The sequence below is a fragment of the Gopherus flavomarginatus genome, chromosome 2 (assembly GCF_025201925.1).
Source record: "Gopherus flavomarginatus isolate rGopFla2 chromosome 2, rGopFla2.mat.asm, whole genome shotgun sequence".
Classification (NCBI taxonomy): domain Eukaryota; kingdom Metazoa; phylum Chordata; order Testudines; family Testudinidae; genus Gopherus; species Gopherus flavomarginatus.
Window position 1 is genome coordinate 30,756,910 of NC_066618.1, and position 23,151 is coordinate 30,780,060.

Consider the following 23,151-nt stretch of genomic DNA (forward strand, 5'->3'; position numbering starts at 1 on the left):
ATCAGCCACTGGCAATCAGAATTCTACTTCAAAATAAAAGCATGAAAATGACAAAATACTGTATGTCAAAACAAAATGCTTACCTTAAGCAAAGACTCTAATATCTAGAAAAACAAAAGTTAAGATCACTACATATTTTAAACATACTATAATTAGAATTCAAGTATTATAAGTATGCCAAATATATGTTTCATATTGGTAGCCATGATAGTCTGTATCAGCAAAAAGACCAATGAGTACTTGTGGCACCTTGGAGACTAACAAATTTATTTGAGCATAAGCTTTCATGGGCTAAAGACCACTTCATCAGATGTATGTAGTGGAAAATACAGTAGGAAGATTAGATAGATAGATAGATAGATAACATGAAAAAATGGGGGTTGCCATACCAACTCTAATGCAACTAATCGATTAAGGTGGGCTGTTATCAGCAGGAGAAAAAAAACTCTTGTAGTGATAATGAGAATGGCCCATTTCAAACAGTTCACAAGAAGCTGTGAGCAACAGCAGGGGGGAAATTAGCATGAGGAAATAGTTTTTAGTTTGTGTAATGACTCATCCACTCCCAGTCTTTATTCAAGCCTAATTTAATGGTGTCCATTTTGCAAATTAATTCCAGTTCTGAAGTTTCTCATTGGAGTCTGCTTTTTAAGTTTTTTTTTGTTGAATAATTGCAACTTTTAGGTGTGTAATTGAGTGACCAGGGAGGTCGAAGTGTTCTCCAACTGGTTTTTGAATGTTATAATTCTTGACTTCTGATTTGTGTCCATTTATTCTTTTGCGTAGAGACTGTCCGGTTTGGCCAATGTACATGGCAGAGGGGAATTGCTGGCACATGATGGCATATATCACATTGGTAGATGTGCAGGTGAACAAGCCTCTGATAGTGTGGCTGATGAGATTAGGTCCTATGATGGTGTCCCCTGAATAGATATGTGGGCAGAGTTGGCAATGAGCTTTGTTGCAAGGATAGGTTCCTGGGTTAGTGTTTTTGGTGTGTGGTGTGTGGTTGCTGGTGAGTATTTGCTTCAGGTTGGGGGGCTGTCTGTAAGCGAGGACTGGCCTGTCTCCAAGATCTGTGAGAGTGAGGGATCGTCCTTTAGGATAGGTTCTAGATCCTTAATGATGCGCTGGAGAGGTTTTAGTTGGGGGCTGAAGGTGATAGCTAGTGGTGTTCTGTTACTTTCTTTGTTGAGCCTGTCCTGTAGTAGGTGACTTCTGGGTATTCTTCTGGCCCTGTCAATCTGTTTCTTCACTGCAGCAGCTAGGTATTGTAGTTGTAAGAATGCTTGACAGAGATCTTGTAGGTATTTGTCTCTGTCTGAGGGGTTGGAGCAAATGCGGTTGTATCTTAGAGCTTGGCTGTAAACAATGGATCATGTGGTGTGGTCTGGATGAAAGCTGGAGGCATGTAGGTAAGTATAGCGGTCAGTAGGTTTCTGGTATAGGGTGGTGTTTATGTGACCATCGCATATTAGCACTGTAGTGCCCAGAAAGTGGATCTCTGTGGAGTACTGCAAAAAGGAGTCTGGAGATCATAGTGGATCACAATGTAAATATGAGTGAACAATGTAACACAGTTGCAAAAAAAAATTAAGCAAACATCATTCTGGGATGTATTAGCAGGAGTGCTGTAAGCAAGACATGAAAAATAATTCTTTCGATCTACTTCACACTGATTAGGCCTCAACTGGAGTATTGCGTCCAGTTTTGAGAACATTTCAAGAAAGATGTGGACAAATTGGGCCAGAGAAGAGCAACAAAGTTATTAAAAGTCTAAAAAACCTGACCTATGAAGGAAGATTGAAAAATTGGGTTTGTTTAGTCTTGAGAAAAGTAGAATGAGAGGGTGTGAGGTAACAGTTCTCAATTACATATGATTGTTACAAGGAGGAGGGAGAAAAATGTTTCTCCTTAATCTCTGCGGACAGGACAAGAAGCAATAGGCTTAAATTGCAGCAAGGGTGGTTTAGGTTGGACATTAGGAAAAACTTCCTGTAAGGATGATTAAGCACTTGAATAAATTGACTAGGGAGATTGTGGAATCTCGTCATTGGAGATTTTTAAGAACAGGTTATACAAACATCTGTCAGGAATGGTCTAGATAATACTTAGTCGGCCATGAGTGCAGGGGACTGGACTAGATGACCTCTCAAGGTCTCTTCCAGTCCTACAATTCTATGATTCTATGGCAGGGATAGGCAAGCTATGGCACACATGTCAAAGACGGCACACAAGCTAATTTTCAGAGGCACTCACACTGCCTGGGTCCTGACCACCAGTCCGGAGGACTCCGCATTTTAATTTAATTTTTTAAATGAAGCTTCTTAAACATTTTAAAAATCTTATTTACTTTATATACAACAACAGTTTAGTTATATATTATAGACTTATAGAAAGAGGCCTTCTAAAAACATTAAAATGTATTACTGGCACACGAAACCTTAAATTAGAGTGAATAAATGAAGACTTGGCACACTACTTCTGAAAGGTTGCCAACCTCTGTTCTATGGTAACCGCAGATGCTATTCTAACTGCTGAGCCTGCTGCATCCAGCCTAATCTGCACAGATGTTTTCACAACTAGTCTTCCCTCACTGACCACGAAAGAGTACTTCTGCCTTGTGTTCTTCAGAAGCAGTTCTTTGAATTTCTCCATGGAGCTCCATAAATTAAGACTGTACTGCCTCAGCAGAGCCTGCTGGTTAGCAATTCGAAGTTGCAAACCCCCAGTTGAATTAATCCTACTGCCTAATAAGTCCAGTCTCTTTGCATCCTTTGTATTTGGGATGGAAGCCTGATACCCTTATCACTCTCTCTCATTAGCCACTGTCACAACTAAAAACTCTGGAGGTGGGTGAGTGTAAAGGTACTCAAAACCTCGGGAGGGCACATAGTATTTTTGCTCTGCCCTCTTCAAGGTGGGTGGCAATGAAGATGGGGTCTGATGTAGAACATTTATGGGCTCTACATTACCTCATTAATTGGCAGAGCTACCCTGGAGGGACCTACAATTGACAAAATCTCAATCAGACGTGTGAGGACTCCCTGACCTCTTCAACCTGTATTCCCAAGTCTGCAGCCACTCTCTTTAACAACTCTTAATAGGCTTTAAAATCATCAGGAGGGAGTGAAGTTCTTCTAGAGGGGAAAAAGTCAAGACTGGAGGTGGTTGAATCTCTTTGCCTATAGGACCTCTTCCTGATGTTCAGTACTGGCTCTGGTACTGGACTCTGGAGCAGCTTGGTGAGCAGACTCCCCCAGTCTAGACAAGGGCACTGAGTATGCATGGTGAGGGGAAGATCCGGAAGCTGGGGGTACCCCCGCCCTCCAAGAAAGGCCACGACACAGTGCCAGAACTCAGTGAACTGCCCATGTTGCCATGGGAGCTCCCATAGTGGGATCCTGATAGTGGCCAGGAAGAAAGCATCTGTGAAGAGACTGGTGGGTCCTGCTTCAGCCTTGTGATACTTAAGATCCCACCTCTGAGTCCAACAACAAAGATTCCCCTTCCTCTGACTATAGAGGGGCTGATCCAGTTGGGGCCAGGGACTGGTGCCAGGAGCATGTGATGGGTGGTATGTCACCATCATTACTGGCTTCCCCTTGGATGGTGCCAAAGGGTGGGATGACTGGGAAGTAGGCAACTGTGGAACCGCAGGTTAAACAGTTGGAGCTGGTACCAGATGGGACAGTGGTGCAGAGGGATCCTACTGCTGTACTGATGGAGACACTGGCACCGATAGGCAGAGCAAATTTCTTACCGCTGCAAATGCCTCCAGGGTAGTCGACACCAAAATGGTATTTTGTTACTCTGCTGAATAAGTTGACAGTGTCACTTCTGGCACAGGCTCAACGATGCCCTTTTCAGTGCCAGAGCCAAATGAGCTAGCTGAGGCACTCGTTGGGAAGAGGAGTGTTTAGGTTTCAAATGCACTCTACTCAACTCCTTCTCACTCCTCTTACCAGACTGAGACGATGGAGATCTTCCAGGCCAGAACCTCCTTGTAAGTCTTATATTTCTTCCTCAGTACGAGTGAGGGAGATTGGTTCCAGACTCCTATAACGCTGAAGGCATGTTTCTCACTGAAGCCACAATATGTAGCACCAAGTCAGACCGGGATAGGTCTGACAGTAGCCTGAGTGCCACCTCCATCAGCAGGAATTTCATCCTAGCCTCCTGATCCTTCTTCCTTCTAGGCTTGAATTCCCCACGAATCCAGCGCTGGTCTTTTACATGTGCTTCACCCAGGCACTTCAGGCAACTAGTGTGTGGGTCACTCACCAGCATAGTCCTTAAGCTAAAAACACATGTGTGGAAGCTCAGCAACTGAAGCATACCTTGGTGCCATCAGCAGAAACCCAAAACAGTGAAAAACAAGTTAATTTTTTTCAAAATACAACTAAAACTTATAACTATATTATATACAAAGCTGAGAGAAAAGCTCTTTTGGTATGAACAGGGGTTCCAGTGACAGCTATTGGTGGTAAGAAGGAACTGAGGGAGACTAGGAGTGGCTCTGCTCTTCATTCCTGCACACAGTGGCACATAGCAGGAGAGGGAACTTGAGCCACCCACCGGGTACCCCTGAGGGAAAAAATTGGTGGCCATGTACTAGGCACACAGACACCATGAGTGGTATACACATCTTTAAGAACCATGACCAGTTAAGCCATTTAGTGGCTACTTTGTGTTGCTGGAGTATTGCAGGCAGCTGGTGAACCTGACCCACAGTCTTTAGGAACAAATGATGATAATTAAAGGATGCCTCCATCAATCTTCTTGTTTTATGGTGATATAAGTAAACAGTAATAGCACCTTCAGAAAACGCTACACTCTAGAGCCAGTGAAGACTGAGATGGATGAAATACTGAGTGCACCCTGAAAGCTTGCAAGAGCTAATCTCAAATTCTTCAATAAAGAGGATAGCCTAGAATATAAGGACATAATAAGGAAGCATTAACAGAGAGGGGGACTGAATTTCTCAAAAGCCAAGAATCTTTTCCATTTGAAGATATCACTTATTTTTAATTAAAGTTTTGCAAGAATTGAAGAACATCTACTGTACTTCAGTGTTCAGCATTCGGTAGCAAGGTTCCACAATCCATACTGCTAGGTGAAGAGATTCCAGGTCTGAATGGAGAATGACTCCACTCTTGAGATAGAAGACCAGGAACTACGGACAGGAGAGTACCAATACTGATGCGTCCAGATACCAGCAACCTGATCACTATATCTTCCTGATTGCATGAGGAAGAAGAGATAGCCGATGAAAAGTATAGAAAAAAAATCTTGATTCCAGAATTCTAAGATTTGTTTCATAAGTGTCAGACTCTGACCTAGGGTTAGAGTGGACTTTTCCCAATTTAGCTACAACCCCATGGTTCAAAAGAGGGTACAGTTAAATTGAAAAGATATATGAACCCTTTGAGGTAACTGAACTCTAACAATCTAATCCTCCAGCTAGCATAGTCACATACATATAGTATAAATATGATGTTATGCCTAGACATGCCGAGCAGATGGAGCTTCCAAGAACTGAGAAGCATCTGGGAAGTAGTCAAAGAAAAATCAGATGGGTGCACACTGTACTAGTAAAGGAAAGTTACTCACCTGTAATTCTGATTTAACAGTATACCACTCCTGCTCCTGATTTCCTTTGTGTCAGACTGATGGAACTCCCTTGCAGGAATTTTGGTCACTTGCAGAAGCAGTAACAGGATAAGTAAGGCTCCTGATTATTCACTGCATGACACCCAAGCAGTTAGTCAAACTTTAGGGACCCAGGGATGCTCCAGTTAGAAGTAGAAATTGATGGTGTCTGGTATTTTCTTTGATTACAGTCTTTTTTATTGACATTGAATGTGGGAGGGACCAAGAACACAAGGAGCAGTTTCTTAGCTTACAGCCACAAGCTTCATTAGCCAATAGACTGAAAAGTTCTCTCTAGCTTTTTCCAGGGACACATTGTGCTCATTGCTGCCTGTCTTTCTTGCTTTTTTTTTTTTGCCTCTCCTCAGTTCTGTCTGTCCTCGGTTTCTCTGTGTTCTGTCTTCCCTCAGACTAGAGTCCTGCAAATCTGCAGTAGGCCCTGGGTTTGGATAATGATCAGAGGCCAGATTCTCAGTCTGAAAAAGCAGCAAAGAATCCTGTGGCACCTTATAGACTAACAGACGTTTTGGAGCACGAGCTTTCGTGGGTGAATACCCACTTCATCAGATGCATGTACAGTCTGAAAAGATCAGCTTGTGTCACCTACAATGTAGTTGAGAACCATACCTGTTCTGGGTCAGTCTGAGGCTATTATGATCACTGAACCCTTATCTCTCCTAACCTTTGCAATCAAAGTGATATGTGGGAAAGCATATTGGAACCTCCCTCCTCAGTGGCTGAAGAAGGTGCTAATGTGATATTTTCCAAGTGCTGTGGGCAAAAACAAACAAACAGAGGTTTCTCTTTCAGGTGAGTGATAAAGAGATCCCCTTCTATCGTCCCGCATTGGAGGAAAATCTTAACTGCCACTCCCTGATTCATATATAGAGAACCCTGCCTTGAGTGAGTCCTATCCCAGTCAGCAGTTGGTGTACAGACCTTTAGCACACATTTAACATCATCTGACACACGCCATTGAAAATCTGATTACTTTTAAGATCAAACTGTTCTCTCAGCTAAGCAACAGGCCCCATGGACCCAGGGACCAAAAGCTAAGAAGGTATTACCAGTGATTCATAGAATCGATTGAATGAATTAACAGGACCAAAACCAGCACCAATTATGAACTGTTTGATGTTCAGACCTGGTGAAAAAATCACACCCTGGTCCAACATAGGTAGCTGACCTAACCCCCGATGTAAACAGAGCTGCATCAATGGAAGAATTCTTCCATCAACCTAGCTACTGCCTCTCAAGGATGTGGATTACCTACACCAGTGGGAGAACTAATCCCGTCAGCATAAGTAGTGTCTACACTGAAGTGCTACAGAGACACAGCCGCAGCCACTGTAGTGTTTTAAGTGTAGACATATCCTCACAGACTCTGTACTAGAATCAAGGCAGGCTAGGAGAGGAGGGAGGAGACAACATTCAAATATGGACTATGCAATGGCACAGAACAAATACAGTCAAACAATCAACCTCTAATTACCAATGAGAAGATTTTAAACATACAATTAACTAAAACATTGATGTAAAGAAAGATGGCTTCTGAGCTTAAAGCCTACGGCAGCAAAAAAGGAATGGAGCCACAGGTTCTTATATATTCCAGAGTAATAACTGCTTTCTAAATAGTTCCAAAACTGCAGACTGAGAATTGTGCAGACCTCCCGAATGCATACCTAGAGAGACAATTCTCAAAAGAAAATCCAATCAAAATTTTTAAAAGTTTAAAAAATAAATCCATTCACTTTCTTTTCAAAGCTTAACACTACATACTTGTTTTTCTTCCTCAAATGCTGTTTCTAGTTGTGTTGTAGCTGATGAAAAACATAGCAGGAATGTAGTTATATCCTCAAGACTTTCCTTTTAAAGAGATAAGAAAAATATTTTGTACACAATCCATCCATATTCTGCTGAAACTCTGTATACTCTGACACTTTGTTTTAAGGAACACTTAAAGTATGAAAAAATATTGACTTAGATTAAATGAACCAATTAAATTCTAATTTAATCATGGAGGTCTTTCTAAAGTCATTTAATTTTCATTTTAGGCTGTGTTTAGATTATTAAAATGGAAATATTTGAACACTAATTTATTTTTCTCCATTACAGTATTTCATTTCACTGCACAAGTTGAATAAGGGTAAACAGAGTAGTTAATTTCACATTTTGCTTACTGACAGTTTCACTTCCTGATTCTCATGAACTACCATAATGTTGTGTTTGGGTTTTCAAAACTGTAGGGAACTCTTTAAGTTAAAGAACACTGTTCAATATTTTTTTAATTATCAGAACATTTAAAGTCCTACTATGGTTTTATTTTTTAAGTAAAACTGGTTTCAGGGTGCAACCTATTTGATAGTAATATTCCTTTAAGCTAAAAAAAAATTCAAATTTAAATAGACATTCCCTTACTGTTACACCTAGATATTGCAATTGATTCAAAGCAGTGTATAATCTTACATATGATGATAAATCAGTCCGATCTACCGGTGGTGGTGTTTTAAGCAAAGGATACTGGACATATGCATTAAGTTCAAATATCTATCCAGTGCAGGTTATTTAAAAAAAAATGAAAAAAAAAGTGTCCCACTTCTTTTAGGCTGAAACAATGAAAACATTTTCTTCAGCTATAATCTCTAAAAGTTTACCTCAGCCACTGTGGTTAAAGCCTTGTTTATATGCAAAAATTGTACTATTTTAACTATACTGATATAGTTAAAGCAGTATCACCCTGACAATGCAGATACAATTATATCCATATAAATGGTCTTACAGCAATATAATTAATCCTGTAGAGGAAGGGGGAATAAGCTTGTGGTGAAGCAGAGAAACTGCCGACTAGCACAGAAGGGGTTAAAGAGAGTCCTTGGGCCCAGGTATCCCCACCTTTTTATAACTGCAGCCAATGCCAGGACTGGAGTGGAGAGAAAAGGAAGGAGCCTGGCTCAGTTTGTGGCTGACTGGTGAAGAGGCAGAAGCTAGCTGCCTCCCTAACTCAGGGAAGAATCTCTAGCCTGTCTGCCAACACAGCCACCGGGAACTAAACACCCATCTTCCTGGACAAAAGAGTCAGAGAAAGAGGCCTAGGAACACCTGGTCTAAGAGGAACCTGCATGACCAAAGTGCAGAGACCTTGTGGGTGTTCCGACCCTGCCAAACTTACAACTGCAGCAGGATGTTGCCCAGGGTCCATGAGGAGGCACTACTAGAGAGAAGCCACCACAAGAACTTGGACTATAGGGGCCATGCCCAAACTGAAGGGGCAACAGTAGGAAGTAGCCCAGAGCAGTGGACATAGATTCCCTACTGGGAGTTCCCCTACTCAGAAGTTGACTTTTACAGGGCCCTAGGCTGGAACCCAGTGGAGTAGGAGGAACTAGGTTCCCCTAACCTTTGTCTTAAAGACTGAGGCACCTCAATCACAAGAAGTAGGAGGCAGGAACACACAGACTTCAACCACTAGGCAGACTGGCCCTCCAAGCTCCCTGTTACAAAACTATATTGGTGTAAGGCTGTTTATACTTCTATAACTGCATCTACTCTAGGCATTGTACCAGTATAACTAGATCAGTAAAAAATTGCACCCTTAACCACCAAAGTTACACAAAAATTGTGTGTAGACTGTGCCTAAGTAAGCAAGTAACAGTACAGCTAAACTTCAAGATTTTGGGGTCTATTGAGCCCTAGGGTGTCAAGCACTAGAGTAGCAAGTGTTCTGGAACAAACAATAGTGAAGAGTCTAGATAAACATTATAAAGATGTAAGTTAACTTTAGTTAACTGGCAATCAAGTTTTAAAAGGGAGCAAAACCCTGTTTGAGACTCTAGAGCTTTGTATCGCCTCGGATTAGAAGTTATCTACACAGTTTTTTCAGTACAAAGTAACTTGGCATCAATATACAGAAGTTATTTTTAAATGTATCTGTTGTCTCATTCCACTTTAATGAATCCACTTTCAAAGCAACATAACTTTATTTTGGAATGAATGCCACTCTAAGGTTCATGTGGATGCATAACTATTTTGAATTAACTATAAAGCTTCAGATATTCCTCCCAGTGCTATCCCATATGGCATTGTTTCACATCTAGATGAGCCTGTCTGGTTATCTGTGTGCCTTCCACTGCTCCAGGGTCATCTTGATTAAATGTCACCTCCCTATGTCACCCCCAGCACATACCCAATTGCACCTCCTTTGTGATTCCAGCTTCTGACAAGTTCACATACCCTGAGCTCATTTTAGCAGCCATGCCCCATGATTCAGCGTGGTTTGATCTGGAGGTCCTGGACTTCCTTGCCTTCTGGGGAGAGACAGGTTTCCAGTTCCATATTATCAAGCATCACCAGAATGTTAAGATTTATGAGTGGTTATGCCAGTAAATGTACAAGCAGGAGTATTCCTGAGACACAGCTCAGTGCTGTGCCAAATCAAAGGAGCTCTAGCAGAATTACAAGAACATGAGAAAAAAACAAGACCTCTTCCTCGTCACTTGGTAGAGGTGGAGCAGCCATAGAAATAAGCAGAGACTGTCAGTACCCATTGAATCTCTGGAGAACGAGAGGTGATTGTTACCAAGAACGGGTCAGTGCCTAACAGGGGAGATTCAGGCATTTCTGTTACTGTTACCAAGTCTTGAGGAAATCAAAATTCTTGCGGTACCAGAATAGTGGACGGTACCAATGAAGCAGAGGTAATTGTCGCAAAAGACACCGATGGTACCAAAGGTCTCATATACTCCAAAGAAAGACCAGTAGATGTCAGTCCTGTCTTTTGCAGAGCTGAAGTGCTGGGTACTGAGGTCCTAGTACATGCTCTGTTGGTACCAATTTAAAAGAGCTGGTCTTCTCTCTACCACTCTGATCACCCAATGATACTGATCTTCCACAGCCATAACACTTAGAGTCCTTAGGCTTGCTGGTGGTCAAGGTATTTGAGGAACCTGCAGACTCATGGGTACGGAGTTGGAGGTTGGTAGGTGCCAAAGCTGTCTACCTGATCAGAGACCCTCCCTCTGAGGCTGCAGGGGAGGGGGGGAGTATGGGCAGGCAGAACGGACACTGCTAAAATCTCCAATCTGAAGTGCATGGGCTGCAAGCTCACCTAGAGTGGAGCATGCATAAAGACACTAATCAAAGAATAATACTAGGTTGTCATCCTTTATGCGAGTCAGCACTAGAGGGAAATGAGAGACAAACTTTGACAGTGGGTTTCATGGATATTTGCTAACAGTAGAAGAATGATGAGACTTGGGTTCCATTCCAGGTTCTGTAGGGCAATGTGCTGTACTGGACACAAATGGCTTCTGACCCATGCCCAGCCCTAAGAAACAATTACAGGGAAAGTCCAGCTTTGCCCCTGTTTCCTTGTGTTACAGAATGATCAATAGGTCTGCGGGAATGCCACATGCACAGCCAAGTCACAAGTAGAAGCTGAAATGGATGCTCAGTTGCTCTGGGGGTTTGTTTGTGCACAGTCCATTCTGCACTAGGAGCAAATAGAAGCTGTGGATAGTTTAGCTGCCAACTCTAAATCTCTTTTGGGCATGTGTGAACTAAGATTGTTCAAAGATTTAGTCAGATTTTGGCAGAATTTTATTGGAACATCAAAAGGCACATCCATGACACAAAGGTTACCCCCTGTCAAATTTCAGGTCCCTGTTTCAAAGCAGAAAAATCAGAATTTCTTAAAGAAAAGGTTGTCGGAATTTTTTTTTTTAGTTGTGAAACAGTATATTTTTTCCTAACTTCATTCTTAGAAATGACTCTCCATTTTAGCTGAAACTTTCAAAGGAAAAAAAAAATCAGCCTGAGGTAGATAGCTAAGATGGAAAATCTCAGTCCAGAGGGTTAACATTTGGCAAAGATATATGCAACTGAAAACAGGTTCTTAATAAGAAGTGTTGGGCAATGTACATAAACGATGGTGCTACCAGCCCTACCTATAATACTTACTTTTAAAATGGTGTAAGTGAATCCCCCCTAGTGGGTTATACTGATTTAATTATATCAGTTTCTATACTAAGGTAAAATAAACAGATGTAGTTAAACTGGTACAAAAACTATTTGTAGAGTACCCCTTACACAGGGGCCAATCTTGCTAAATACTGGTTTTAGTGGGAGTTGAAGGTGCTCAGAACTTCACAGGATTTGAGCCCTGACCCCTTAAATACTGAAACCTTTGGAACATGTAACTTAGTATTCTAACTACCTTGGTATTTATATGCCTATTACTGAGCAGCTATTTATGTTTGCAAATTTACAATACTACATTATTTTTATTGATAAGAATCTGATAATTTTTTTTATTTAAAATTAGTGTTGGTGCTGACATTTTAAGTGAAACTATTAAATCTAGCAAAGAGTCCTGTGGCACCTTATAGACTAACCGACGTATTGGAGCACGAGCTTTCGTGGGTGAATACCCACTTCGTTGGATGCATGTAATGGAAATTTCCAGAGGCAGGTATATACATGCAAGCAAGAAGCAGGCTGGAGATAACGACTTTACTTCAGTCAGGGAGGATGAGGCCCTCTTCTAGCAGTTGAGGTGTGAACACCAAGGGAGGAGAAATTGCTTTTGTAGTTGGCTAGCCATTCACAGTCTTTGTTTAATCCTGAGCTGATGGTGTCAAATTTGCAGATGATCTGAAGCTCAGCAGTTTCTCTTTGAAGTCTGGTCCTGAAGTTTTTTTGCTGCAGGATGGCTACTTTTAAATCTGCAATTGTGTGTCCACAGAGATTGAAGTGTTCTCCTACAGGTTTTTGTATATTGCCATTCCCAATATCTGATTTGTGTCCATTTATCCTTTTCCATAGGCACTGTCCAGTTTGGCCGATGTACATAGCAGAGGGGCAGTGCTGGCATATGACGGTATATATTACATTAGTGGATGTGCAGGTGAATAAACCAGTGATGGTGTGGCTGATCTGGTTAGGTCCTATGATGGTGTCGCTGGTGTAGCTATGTGGACAGAGTTGACATCGAGGTTTGTTGCATGGATTGGTTCCTGAGTTAGAGTTACTATGGTGTGGTGTGTAGTTACTGGTGAGAATATGCTTCAAGTTGGCGGGTTGTATGTGGGCAAGGACTGACCTGCCACCTAAGGTCTGTGAAAGTGAGGGATCACTGTCCAGGATGGGTTGTAGATCCCTGATGATGCATTGGAGGGGTTTTAGCTGGGGACTATATGGGATGGCCAGTGGAGTTCTGTTGGTTTCTTTCCTGGGCTTGTCTTGCAGTAGGAGGCTTCTGGGTACATGTCTGGCTCTGTTGATCTGTTTCCTTATTTCCTCATGCGGGTATTGTAGTTTTGAAAATGCTTGGTGAAGGTTTTGTAGGTGTTGGTCTCTGTCTGAGGAGTTGGAGCAGATGCGGTTGTTCCTCAGTGCTTGGCTGTAGACAATGGATCGTGTGGTGTGTCAGGGATGGAAGCTGGAGGCATGAAGGTAGGCATAGCGGTCGGTGGGTTTTCGGTATAGGATGGTGTTAACGTGACAATCCCTTATTTGCACCGTGGTGTCTAGGAAGTGGACCTCCTGTGTAGATTGGTCCAGGCTGAGGTTGATGGTGGGGTGGAAGCTGTTGAAATCGTGGTGCAATTTTTCCAGAGTCTCCTTCCCATGGGTCCAGATAATGAAGACGTCATCAATGTAGCATAAGTAGAGAAGGGGTGTGAGTGGACGAGAGCCGAGGAAGCGTTGTTCCAGGTCAGCCATAAAAATGTTGGCATATTGTGGGGCCATGCGGGTGCCCATAGCGATGCCACTGATCTGGAGGTATATATTGTCATCAAATTTGAAATAGTTGTGTGTGAGGATGAAGGCACAGAGCTCAGCAACCAGTTGTGCTGTGGCATCATCAGGGATACTGTTCCTGACAGCTCATGCTCCAATATGTCTGTTAGTCTATAAGGTGCCACAGGACTCTTTGCTGCTTTTACAGATCCAGACTAACATGGCTACCCCTCTGATACTATTAAATCTAGAAGTAAAACATATTTCTAAAATCTCTTAATATATGGAACTATTATTACACATACAACTGAGCTTTCCTTTTCCTTTTCCTCTTCCTCCTCTTCCTCCTCCTCCTCAACTTTCTTAGCATACACATATTCCATTGTGTGCACAAGCTGAAAAAAATGTTTTAACATACATTGTATGTTAATTAGTAAGCATATTTTCTCCTATTATCTTAATATCTTTCAAATATTTTTATTTGAACTATGAAGTCACAATTAATGAAGAGAAATGTATACCTCATTTAGATGATCAGTGATGTCCTTTAGCATCTGCAGTTCATCTATCATATCAGGTTTATTTTCAGATGGAATTGGTATGGAATACTTTACCATAGATTCACCTGGTGATGGAGGTCCGAGCACCAGTGGCTCACTTTCATCTGCCAAGAACTTTATTTTACGTTTTATCTTTGAATTACTAGGAGATGAGCCTTGTAATACAGATGAACTTTTTTTAAAAATTGATGTTCCTGCATTTATTTCTCTGGTAGTGCTGGGTTTCATCTGCTTAGTTGCTTTCATATTGGTATTTGCATTATCTTTCCAAGCATCGATGACAAAAGATTTATTATATCACCCTATAAGCCAAAGAACAACATAATTGGGGGGGAGGGGATGTACACAATTTGCTGATTGAAATGTAACTCATTTATATTTGTTTATAAAAACATAAATTCCTTGCTTAGGCATCTGAGTGAATTTATATTAAAACACAATTTAACAAAATTAATTATTGGGTAGTCAACAAGTGTCTACAACAAAACTACTCATGTTTACAACCACTTTGTGCAGTAACTCTCATCATAATGAAAAGACACAAGAGCAAGATCTCCAACCTATTATCTGAACAATTATAAACACCCTACAGTGAAGCTATTAAATAATTGCTTTGAGAGGTATGTAGGATAAAAAACTCAGGCAAAACACTCATGAGAGCTAATGATTAGGCAAAAGTCTGTGTGGCCTGGGCCTTGATCCTGCAACTATTTTCACAAGTGGACCCCTGCACCTGTGCTTCACCACTCAGTGGGATATTTTTGACAAAAAACTTAGTGTAGACAAGTAAGAGTAACAGCCAAAGTGAGCCAAAATAAATGAGATACAAAATTAAACAAAACTGAGTTAAAAATGCTATTCAGCTTACTTTCGTTCCTGGGGAAAGGTCTACCAATGAACAAAAGAAGGTGACTATATTCACACTTCTTTTCATAACAGCACCTGCTTCCTGTAATCACCACAGTGAGCTACACACATGCAAGGAGACTGCTGTGAGAGCTGCAGTGCTTCTGATGTTAGGTTGACTCGAATTCTCCTTTCATTTCACCACTCAAAATAACTACAGAGACACAGAACGGTATGTCTAGACTACTAGGACTCTACCAGCATAGCTACAATGCTGTAGCTATGCCAACATGAACCCATAATGTATACACATCCTACACTGACAAAAGGGTTCTCTCTCTCAGTGTAGGAACATCTCCCTGAGTGACAGTAGCAAGGGCAACAGAAAATTCTCCCATCCACGTAGCTGCATTACACTGATGGTTGGTCAGCATTTCTACTTCACTCAAGATGTAGCTTTTTCATACTGCTGAGCAACATAGCTATTCTCAGCCTAAATTATAAGTGTAGACCAGGCCATGCACTCTTGGTAACAGCAGTAAAAGTACTGCTTACATGTTCCTGTTGCTTAAAAAGATTGCAGTTGTAAATTCTACTGGAGGCAAGTTATTTTGTTCTTAATATGAAGTCTGGCAGAATATATTTGTATGCTGAAGCATGTCAAAGGAGGTGTGGGATGTTAGACACCCCTTCTCCCACACACAGTGCTGGGAATGGGAGGGTGTGATGGGGTGTGTACGCTGAATAGGTTAATGTGGACCTGAGAAGACAATTATGTTACCTGAGCGCACCTGTGAGAGAATGCAAGCCAGACTTAACTGATGATGATGCCAAGATGGGGAGGGACTTGGCGGTGATTATACAGCCAAGAAATAGAGGGTATGTCTACACTACAGGATTACTCCGATTTTACAGAATTCAATTTTTGGAAACAGACTGTATAAAGTCGAGCGCATGCGGCCCCACTAAGCACATTAATTCGGTGGTGTGCGTCCACAGTACTGAGGCTAGTGTCGACTTCCAGAGTGTTGCACTGTGGGTAGCTATCCCATAGTTTCCACAGTCTCCCCTGCTCATTGGAATTCTGGGTTGAGATCCCAATGCCTGATAGGGCAAAAAACATTGTCGCAGATGGTTCTGGGTACATGTCGTCAGGCCCCCCTCTCCCTCCCTCTCTCCGTGAAAGCAACAGCAGACAACTGTTTTGTGCCTTTTTTCCTGGGTTACTTGTGCAGACACCATACCATGGCAAGCATGGAGCCCGCTCAGCTCAACGCAGCAGTCATGAACATTGTAAACGCCTCGTGCATTATCGTGCAGTTTATGCTGAACCAGAACCTGAAAAACCAGGTGAGGAGGAGGCGGCAGTGCAGCGAAGAGAGTGGTGAAGACAAGGACACAGAAGTCTCTCAAACTGTGGGACCCGGTACTTTGGAGATCATGGTGTTAATGTGGCAGGTTCATGCCATGAAACGCTGATTCTGGGCCCAGGAAACAAGTACAGATTGGTGGGACCGCATAGTGTTGCAGGTGTAGGACGATTCCCGGTGGCTACAAAACTTTCGGATGCATAGGGCCACTTTCATGGAACTTTGTGACTTGCTTCCTCCTGCCCTGAATACCTGCGCCAGAATACCAAGAGGAGAGCAGCTCTCACAGCTGAGAAGGGAGTGGCAATAGCCCTCTGGAAGCTTGCAATGCTAGACAGCTACTGGTTAGTCGGGAATCAATTTGGAGTGGGCAAATCTACTATGGGGGCTGCTGTGATGCAAGTAGCCAAAGCAATCACTAAGCTGCTGCTATTGAAGGTAGTGACTCTGGGACACATGCAGGTCATAGTGGATGGCTTTGCTGCAATGGGATTCCCTAACTGTGGTGGGGCGATAGATGGAACCCATATCCCTATCTTGGCACCGGAGCACCAGGGCAGCCAGTACATAAACCGCAAGGGGTACTTTTCAGTGGTGCTGCAAGCACTGGTGGATCACAAGGGACATTTCACCAACATCAGCGTGGGATGGCCGGGAAGGGTTCATGACGCATACGTCTTCAGGAACACTAATCTGTTTAAACGGTTGCAGCAAGGGATTTACTTCCCAGACAAGAAAATAACTGTTGGGAATGTTGAAATGCCTACAGTTATCCTTGGGGAGCCAGCCTACCCTTAATGCCAAGACTCATGAAGTCATACACAGGTAGCCTGGACAGTAGTCACGAGCTGTTCAACTACAGGCTGAGCAAGTGCAGAATAGTGGTAGAATGTGCATTTGGACCTTTAAAGGGTCACTGGTGCACTTTACTGACTCGCTCAGACCTCAGCCAAACCGATATTCCCATTGTTATTACTGCTTGCTGTGTGCTCCACAATCTCTGTCAGAGTAAGGGGGAGACATTTATGGCGGGGTGGGAGGTTGAGGCAAATCACCTGGCCGCTGATTACACACAGCCAGACACCAGGGTGATTAGAAGAGCACACCAGGAAGTGCTGCGCATCAGAGAAGCTTTGAAAATCAGTTTCATGACTGGCCAGGCTACGGTGTGAGAGTTCTGTTTGTTTCTCCTTGATGAAAACCTGCCCCCTTGACTCATTCCCTGTAAGCCACCCACCTTCCCCGCTTCGATCACAGCTTGCTTTCAAACTAAATAAAGATGCTATTGTTTAAAAACCATGTATTCTTTATGAATTGATTATAAAAATGGGGAGAGAACTGACAAGGTAGCCCGGGTGGGGTGTGGCAGGAGGGAAGGAAGGAAAAGGCCACTTCAAAACTTGTTGAATGATAGTCTTTTGCTTGGGCTGTCCACTGGGGTGGAGTGGCAGGGTGCACAGAGCCTCGCCCCACACACACATTCTTGGGCATCTGGGTGAGGAGGCTATGGAACATGGGGAGACGGGAGAGCGGTTATATAGGGGCTGCAACAGCACTCTGTGATCCTGCTGCCATTCCTGAAGCTCCACCACACGTCGGAGTATGTCTGTTTGATCCCGAAATAGCTCCAGCATTGCATCCTGTCTCCTCTGATCTTCCTGCCACCACCTCTCATCTCGAGCGTCCCTCCTGTCCTCATGTTTGTCGCTCCTGTCCTTACATTCGTCCCTCCTGTCCTCACATTCATTGGCCACTTTCCTGTACTGTGATACTGTGTCCTTCCACTCATTCAAATGAGCTCTTTCACTGCGGGTTGACTGCATGATCTCAGAGAACATTTCTTTTCACTTGCGTTTTTTTCGCCACCTTATCTGAGATAGCTTTCGGGATGGAGAAGGGAGGCTTGAAAAAGTTGCAGCTGCAGGAGGGAAAAAAAGGAGAGAAGTATTTAAAAAGATACATTTTACAGAACAATGAGTATACTCTTTCATGGTGAACAACATTATTCACGTTACATAGCATGTGATTTCGGTACAAGGTCACATTTTGCATCTTAATATTGAGTTCCTGCAGCTTTGATGTTAGAGATCACAGACACAGGGACAGGCAACAGAATTCGGCTTGCATGCGGCCATGGTAAGCCATTGGCTTTTGGCTTCTGCAACCTTCATAAAAGCAGCGCCCTCCTTTCCCATATCAAGCGAAGCATGTTGAGTGCTGCGGTTTTCGTGTTAACGTGCAGCAGCAGAAACCAAACTAACCCCCCCATCCAATTCTCTGAGATAATCACTTTACCCCTCTCCCCACTGCGTGGCTGGTATTAGGGAAGATCCCTGCTAAGCCAACGTGAACAGCTCAGTGCCAATGCCCCCCTCCCCACCACTTGGCTAACTGCAAGGAAGGATTTCTTTTCAGCCAGAGGCAAACAGCCCAGGAGGAACAGCCACCTCTGACCCCTTAATTAAATTCCCATATTTCAACCAGGTTACTATGAACGATATAACTCTCCTGAGGATAACACAGCGAGATAAAGAACGGATGTTGCTTGAATGCCAGCAAACACCAGGACCATATGCTGCCATGCAATGATACCAGATTACTTGCTACTAGCATGGCATGGTAAAGTGTCCTACCATGGAGGACAGAATAAGGCTGCCCTGCCCAGAAACTTTCTGCAAAGGCTTTTGGAGTACCTCCAGGAGAGCTTAATGGAGACGTCCCTGGAGGATTTCAGCTCCATCCCTAGACACGTTATAGACTTTTCCAGTACTGTACTGGCCATGAAAGCATCCCAAGTCCTCATGGCAAATTAATCATTAAAAAATGTTTGCTTTTAAACCATGTTTTATATTTACAAAGGTACACTCACCAGAGGTCCATCTATGGCTTCATGGTCCAGGATACCACCTTGGGAGGCTACTTCAGTCACGCTGAGGAAAAGATCCTGGCTGCTGGGGAGAATGGTGTGCTGTGTGCCCTCCACAAGCTCGTGCTCATCATCATCATCATCTTCTCTGTCCACAGAATCCTCAGGCATGGCTGAGAGTACCCCCATCTCAGAATCCACAGTCAATGGTGGGGTAGTGGTAGCGGCGCCCTCTAGAATTGCATGCAGCTCACTGTAGAAGCAGCATATCTGCGACTCTGCACCGGACTGTCCATTTGCTTCTTTGGTTTTCTGATACACTCGTCTGAGCTCCTTAACTTTTACATGGCAATGTAGTGAGTCCCTATTGTGTCCTCTCTCCATCATGCCCTTGGAGACTTTTTCAAATGTTTTGGCATTCCATCTTTTGGAATGTACTTCTGCTAGTATGGAATCCTCTCCCCATACAGCGATCAGATCCAGTACCTGACTAATCTAATTGCCTTCTATGAGGAGATAATTGGGTCTGTGGATGAGGGGAAAGCAGTGGATGTGTTATTCCTTGACTTTAGCAAAGTTTTTGATATGGTCTCCCACAGTATTCTTGGCAGCAAGTTAAAGAAGTATGGGCTGGATGAACGGACTATAAGTTGGATAGAAAGCTGGTTAGTTCATCGGGCTCAATGGGTAGTGATCAATGGTTCCATTTCTAGTTGGCAGTCAGTTTCAAGCGGAGTGCCCCAAGGGTCAGTCCTGGGGCCAGTTTTGTTCAATATCTTCATTAATGATCTGGAGGATGGCGTGGACTGCACTCTCAGCAAGTTTGCAGATGACACTAAACTGGGAGGAGTGGTAGATACGCTGGAGGGTAGGGATAGGATACAGAGGGACCTAGACAAATTAGAGGACTGGGCCAAAAGAAACCTGATGAGGTTCAACAAGGACAAGTGCAGAGTCCTGCACTTAGGACAGAAGAATCCCATTCACTGTTACAGACTAGGGACCGAATGGCTAGGAAGCAGTTCTGCAGAAAAGGAACTAGGGGTTACAGTGGATGAAAAGCTGAATATGAGTCAACAGTGTGCCCTTGTTGCCAAGAAGGCTAACAGAATTTTGGGCTGTATAAGTAGGGGCATTGTCAGCAGATAGAGGGATGTGATCATTCCCCTCTCCTTGACATTGGTGAGGCCTCATCTGGAGTACTGTGTCCAGTTTTGGGCCCCACACTACAAGAAGGATGTGGAAAAATTGGAAAGAGTTCAGCGGAGGGCATCAAAAATGATTAGGGGTCTGGAGCACATGACTTATGAGGAGAGGCTGAGGGAACTAGGCTTGTTTAGTCTGCAGAAGAGAAGAATGAGAGGGGATTTGATAGCTGCTTTCAGCTACCTGAAAGGGGGTTCCAAAGAGGATGGATCTAAACTGCTCTCAGTGGTACCTGATGACAGAACACGGAGTAAAGGTCTCAAGTTGCAGTGGGGGAGGTTTAGGTTGGATATTAGGAAAAACTTTTTCACTAGGAGGGTGGTGAAGCACTGCAATGGGTTACCTAGGGAGGTGGTGGAATCTCCTTCCTTAGAGGTTTTTAAGGTCAGGCTTGACAAAGCCCTGGCTGGGATGATTTAGTTGGGAATTGGTCCTGCTTTGAGCAGGGGGTTGGACTAGATGACCTCCTGAGGTCCCTTCCAACCCTGATATTCTATGATTTTATAATAAGGAAGTACTTCTTCATACAACATACAGATATCCTGTGGAACTCATTGCCAGAGGATGTTGTGAAGGCTAAAAGTATAAATGAGTTCAAAAAAGAATTAGATAACTTCATGGAGAATAGGTCTATCAACGGCTATTAACCAAACCCACAGTCCAAATGTTCCTAAACCTCCAGCTGCCAGAAGCATCTGTCACTGGCCTCTATCATAAAACAGGATACTGGACAGACAATTTGTCTGACTCAGTATGGCTGTTCTTATGCATTTATGAGCCTCTGAAAGCAGGAATGACTTAATCAATTAAATATGGTTCTCAACTGCAGCGACAGTACAATTAGGTATTCATGTAGCAATAGCATGGATTCCAGTGCATGTCGGGATACCTGGCAATGAAATGGCAGATAAAACAGTGAAAAATGCCTTCAAAAATTAAGAGATTGATATAAAGATCCCTTTGAGTACACAGGACTTCAGAAGTTTGGTTAAGGGAGAACTTAAGGAATGGCAAGAAATATGGACCAAAGGCAAAAAAGGACAAACTATCCTAAAAATTCCAAAACTTGAGGATAATGTTATACTTCACAGCTAGGCTAGAAGAAGTGAAGTAACTATCTTTAGAGTGCTAACAGGTTATTGAATGGTAATTTATATCTACTAAACATGCATAAAGACAAGCTGTGTGAAACATGCAAAGTTAAAGAAACAGTTGAGCATCTGCTATAGCAATGCAGGGAGAATTATAGGGAAAGATTCTTTATGAAAGAATTCAAGATGAAAAAATATATTCTGAAATGACTGATGAGAGTACTGGGAAATTGGGATAGCATTAAGAAAGCATTACTGCACTTTATTAAGGACATAGGAAAGGATGGGAAGATATAGATTTTGATTATGCAAAAACTGAAGTAGGTGGTGGTCATTGCCTCAGATGTTGAGGCAGATGCACCATAAAAGAAAAAGAAAAGAAGGGACTGCCAGGGGAGAGTCTGCTGTCACTCTCTGGGAATAGAGAAACGGTGAGGTGGGAGTAGGGTGACCAGATGTCCCAATTTTATAGGGGCAGTCCTGATTTTGGCGTCTTTTCCTTATATAGGCTCCTATTACACCCCTCCCCAGATTTTTCACATTTGCTGTCTGGTCACCCTAGGCGGGAGCCCAGCAGGAGAATAAGCCCTAGGATTCTAGCCAGAGCAGAGAAGGCTGACAAGCAACCAGGAAGGCATAAAGCAGCCACTGGAGTGAGACAAGCTCTGGTGGTGTACCCTGAAAGAAGGGTAGGATTAGGACTGCCATGGAAAGAGTAGAGTGACCAGATGTCCCCATTTTATAGGGACAGTCCCAATTTTGGGGTCTTTTTCTTATATAGGCTCCTATTACCCCCCACCCCATCCTGATTTTTCACATTTGCTGTCTGATCATCTTAGGAAAGAGTGCCCTGGGAGGTGTTCTGTAGAGAAACAGAGCATGGTGGAAGTTTATTTAAATTTATACCTTTATGTTACAATTTTATTAGCGGATTCCAGGTGAGTGCCTTCCAGGTGAGTGTCCTAGATCTAAAAGAACGGTCAACCTAAAGAAGCTGCAGGGAATTGGGCCTGGACAGGAAGGGGACCAGGGAAACAGCAGCAAGGAATGGGACTACACACACCTTGGCTGCTGGTTATGGAGTCAGAAGCAGGAACCCAATGTAGTGGGAGGGCCTGGGATACTCTACCAATCTCTGGCAAGGTGGCATGAGACAAGAGAAGGGGACAAAAATATTAAAAAGTTCTAGGGAAGGGTGTGAAGACCCAGGGACTGGAGTTGGGGCCACAGACCCTCTTGTAAGGACATGATACTGTTTTATGTTGGGCTTTCTGTTACCCCAGAAGAGGTTGACTAAATCATGAGCTGGCTGTTGGGTCAAGTTAGGGAAGAGAGACCACCCAATAACCATTGGCAGGGGGCAGCAGAACAGTATAACTCAAAAATTCCCTCATGTAAACAATCCCTACGTCCTTTGTTGTTATGGTTGCTGAGACACACTAAGTTCATGTTTTTTAAGCGAAATGATGCAGTGACATTTGGCAGCATTTGGAGAGAGCCTGAAACCATATCTCTGAGAGGTGTGACCTACCCCATTAATTTCAGTGGGTGCTAACTAAGTTATCCAATGATAATATTTTAAAAATCAACAATGTTAACTCACTGCTCATCAAAGAATGTAAGAAAAGAGAAGGATCATAGTATGAAGATCAGCACAAATCTATTCTGATTTATAGCTTATGCTAGCACCACTAGTAAATGGGCTTGGGAGACATCGCGTCACAATCAAGGAGCCAAGCCCAAGTAGTCTACCACATTCCAGGCATCTGAGCCCGATCCAAGGGGCAACAAATTAAAAAACTCAGAGGTGCATATAAGCCTCA

At 43.1% G+C, this 23,151-nt stretch overlaps 1 protein-coding gene across 1 annotated transcript in view; it reads right to left on the reverse strand.

Moving 5' to 3' along the window:
- The window catches only part of CCDC7 (coiled-coil domain containing 7), a 281,228-nt gene extending 267,033 nt beyond the window's left edge, over positions 1-14,195 (reverse strand). Inside the window, exons 1-4 of the mRNA XM_050939018.1 lie at positions 13,911-14,195; positions 13,695-13,784; positions 7,432-7,518; positions 84-104 (exon numbers count right to left, since the gene is read on the reverse strand). Coding sequence (XP_050794975.1) covers positions 84-104; positions 7,432-7,518; positions 13,695-13,784; positions 13,911-14,195 — 483 coding nt within the window. The remainder of the gene's footprint in view (positions 1-83; positions 105-7,431; positions 7,519-13,694; positions 13,785-13,910) is intronic.
- Positions 14,196-23,151: the final 8,956 nt, after the last annotated feature.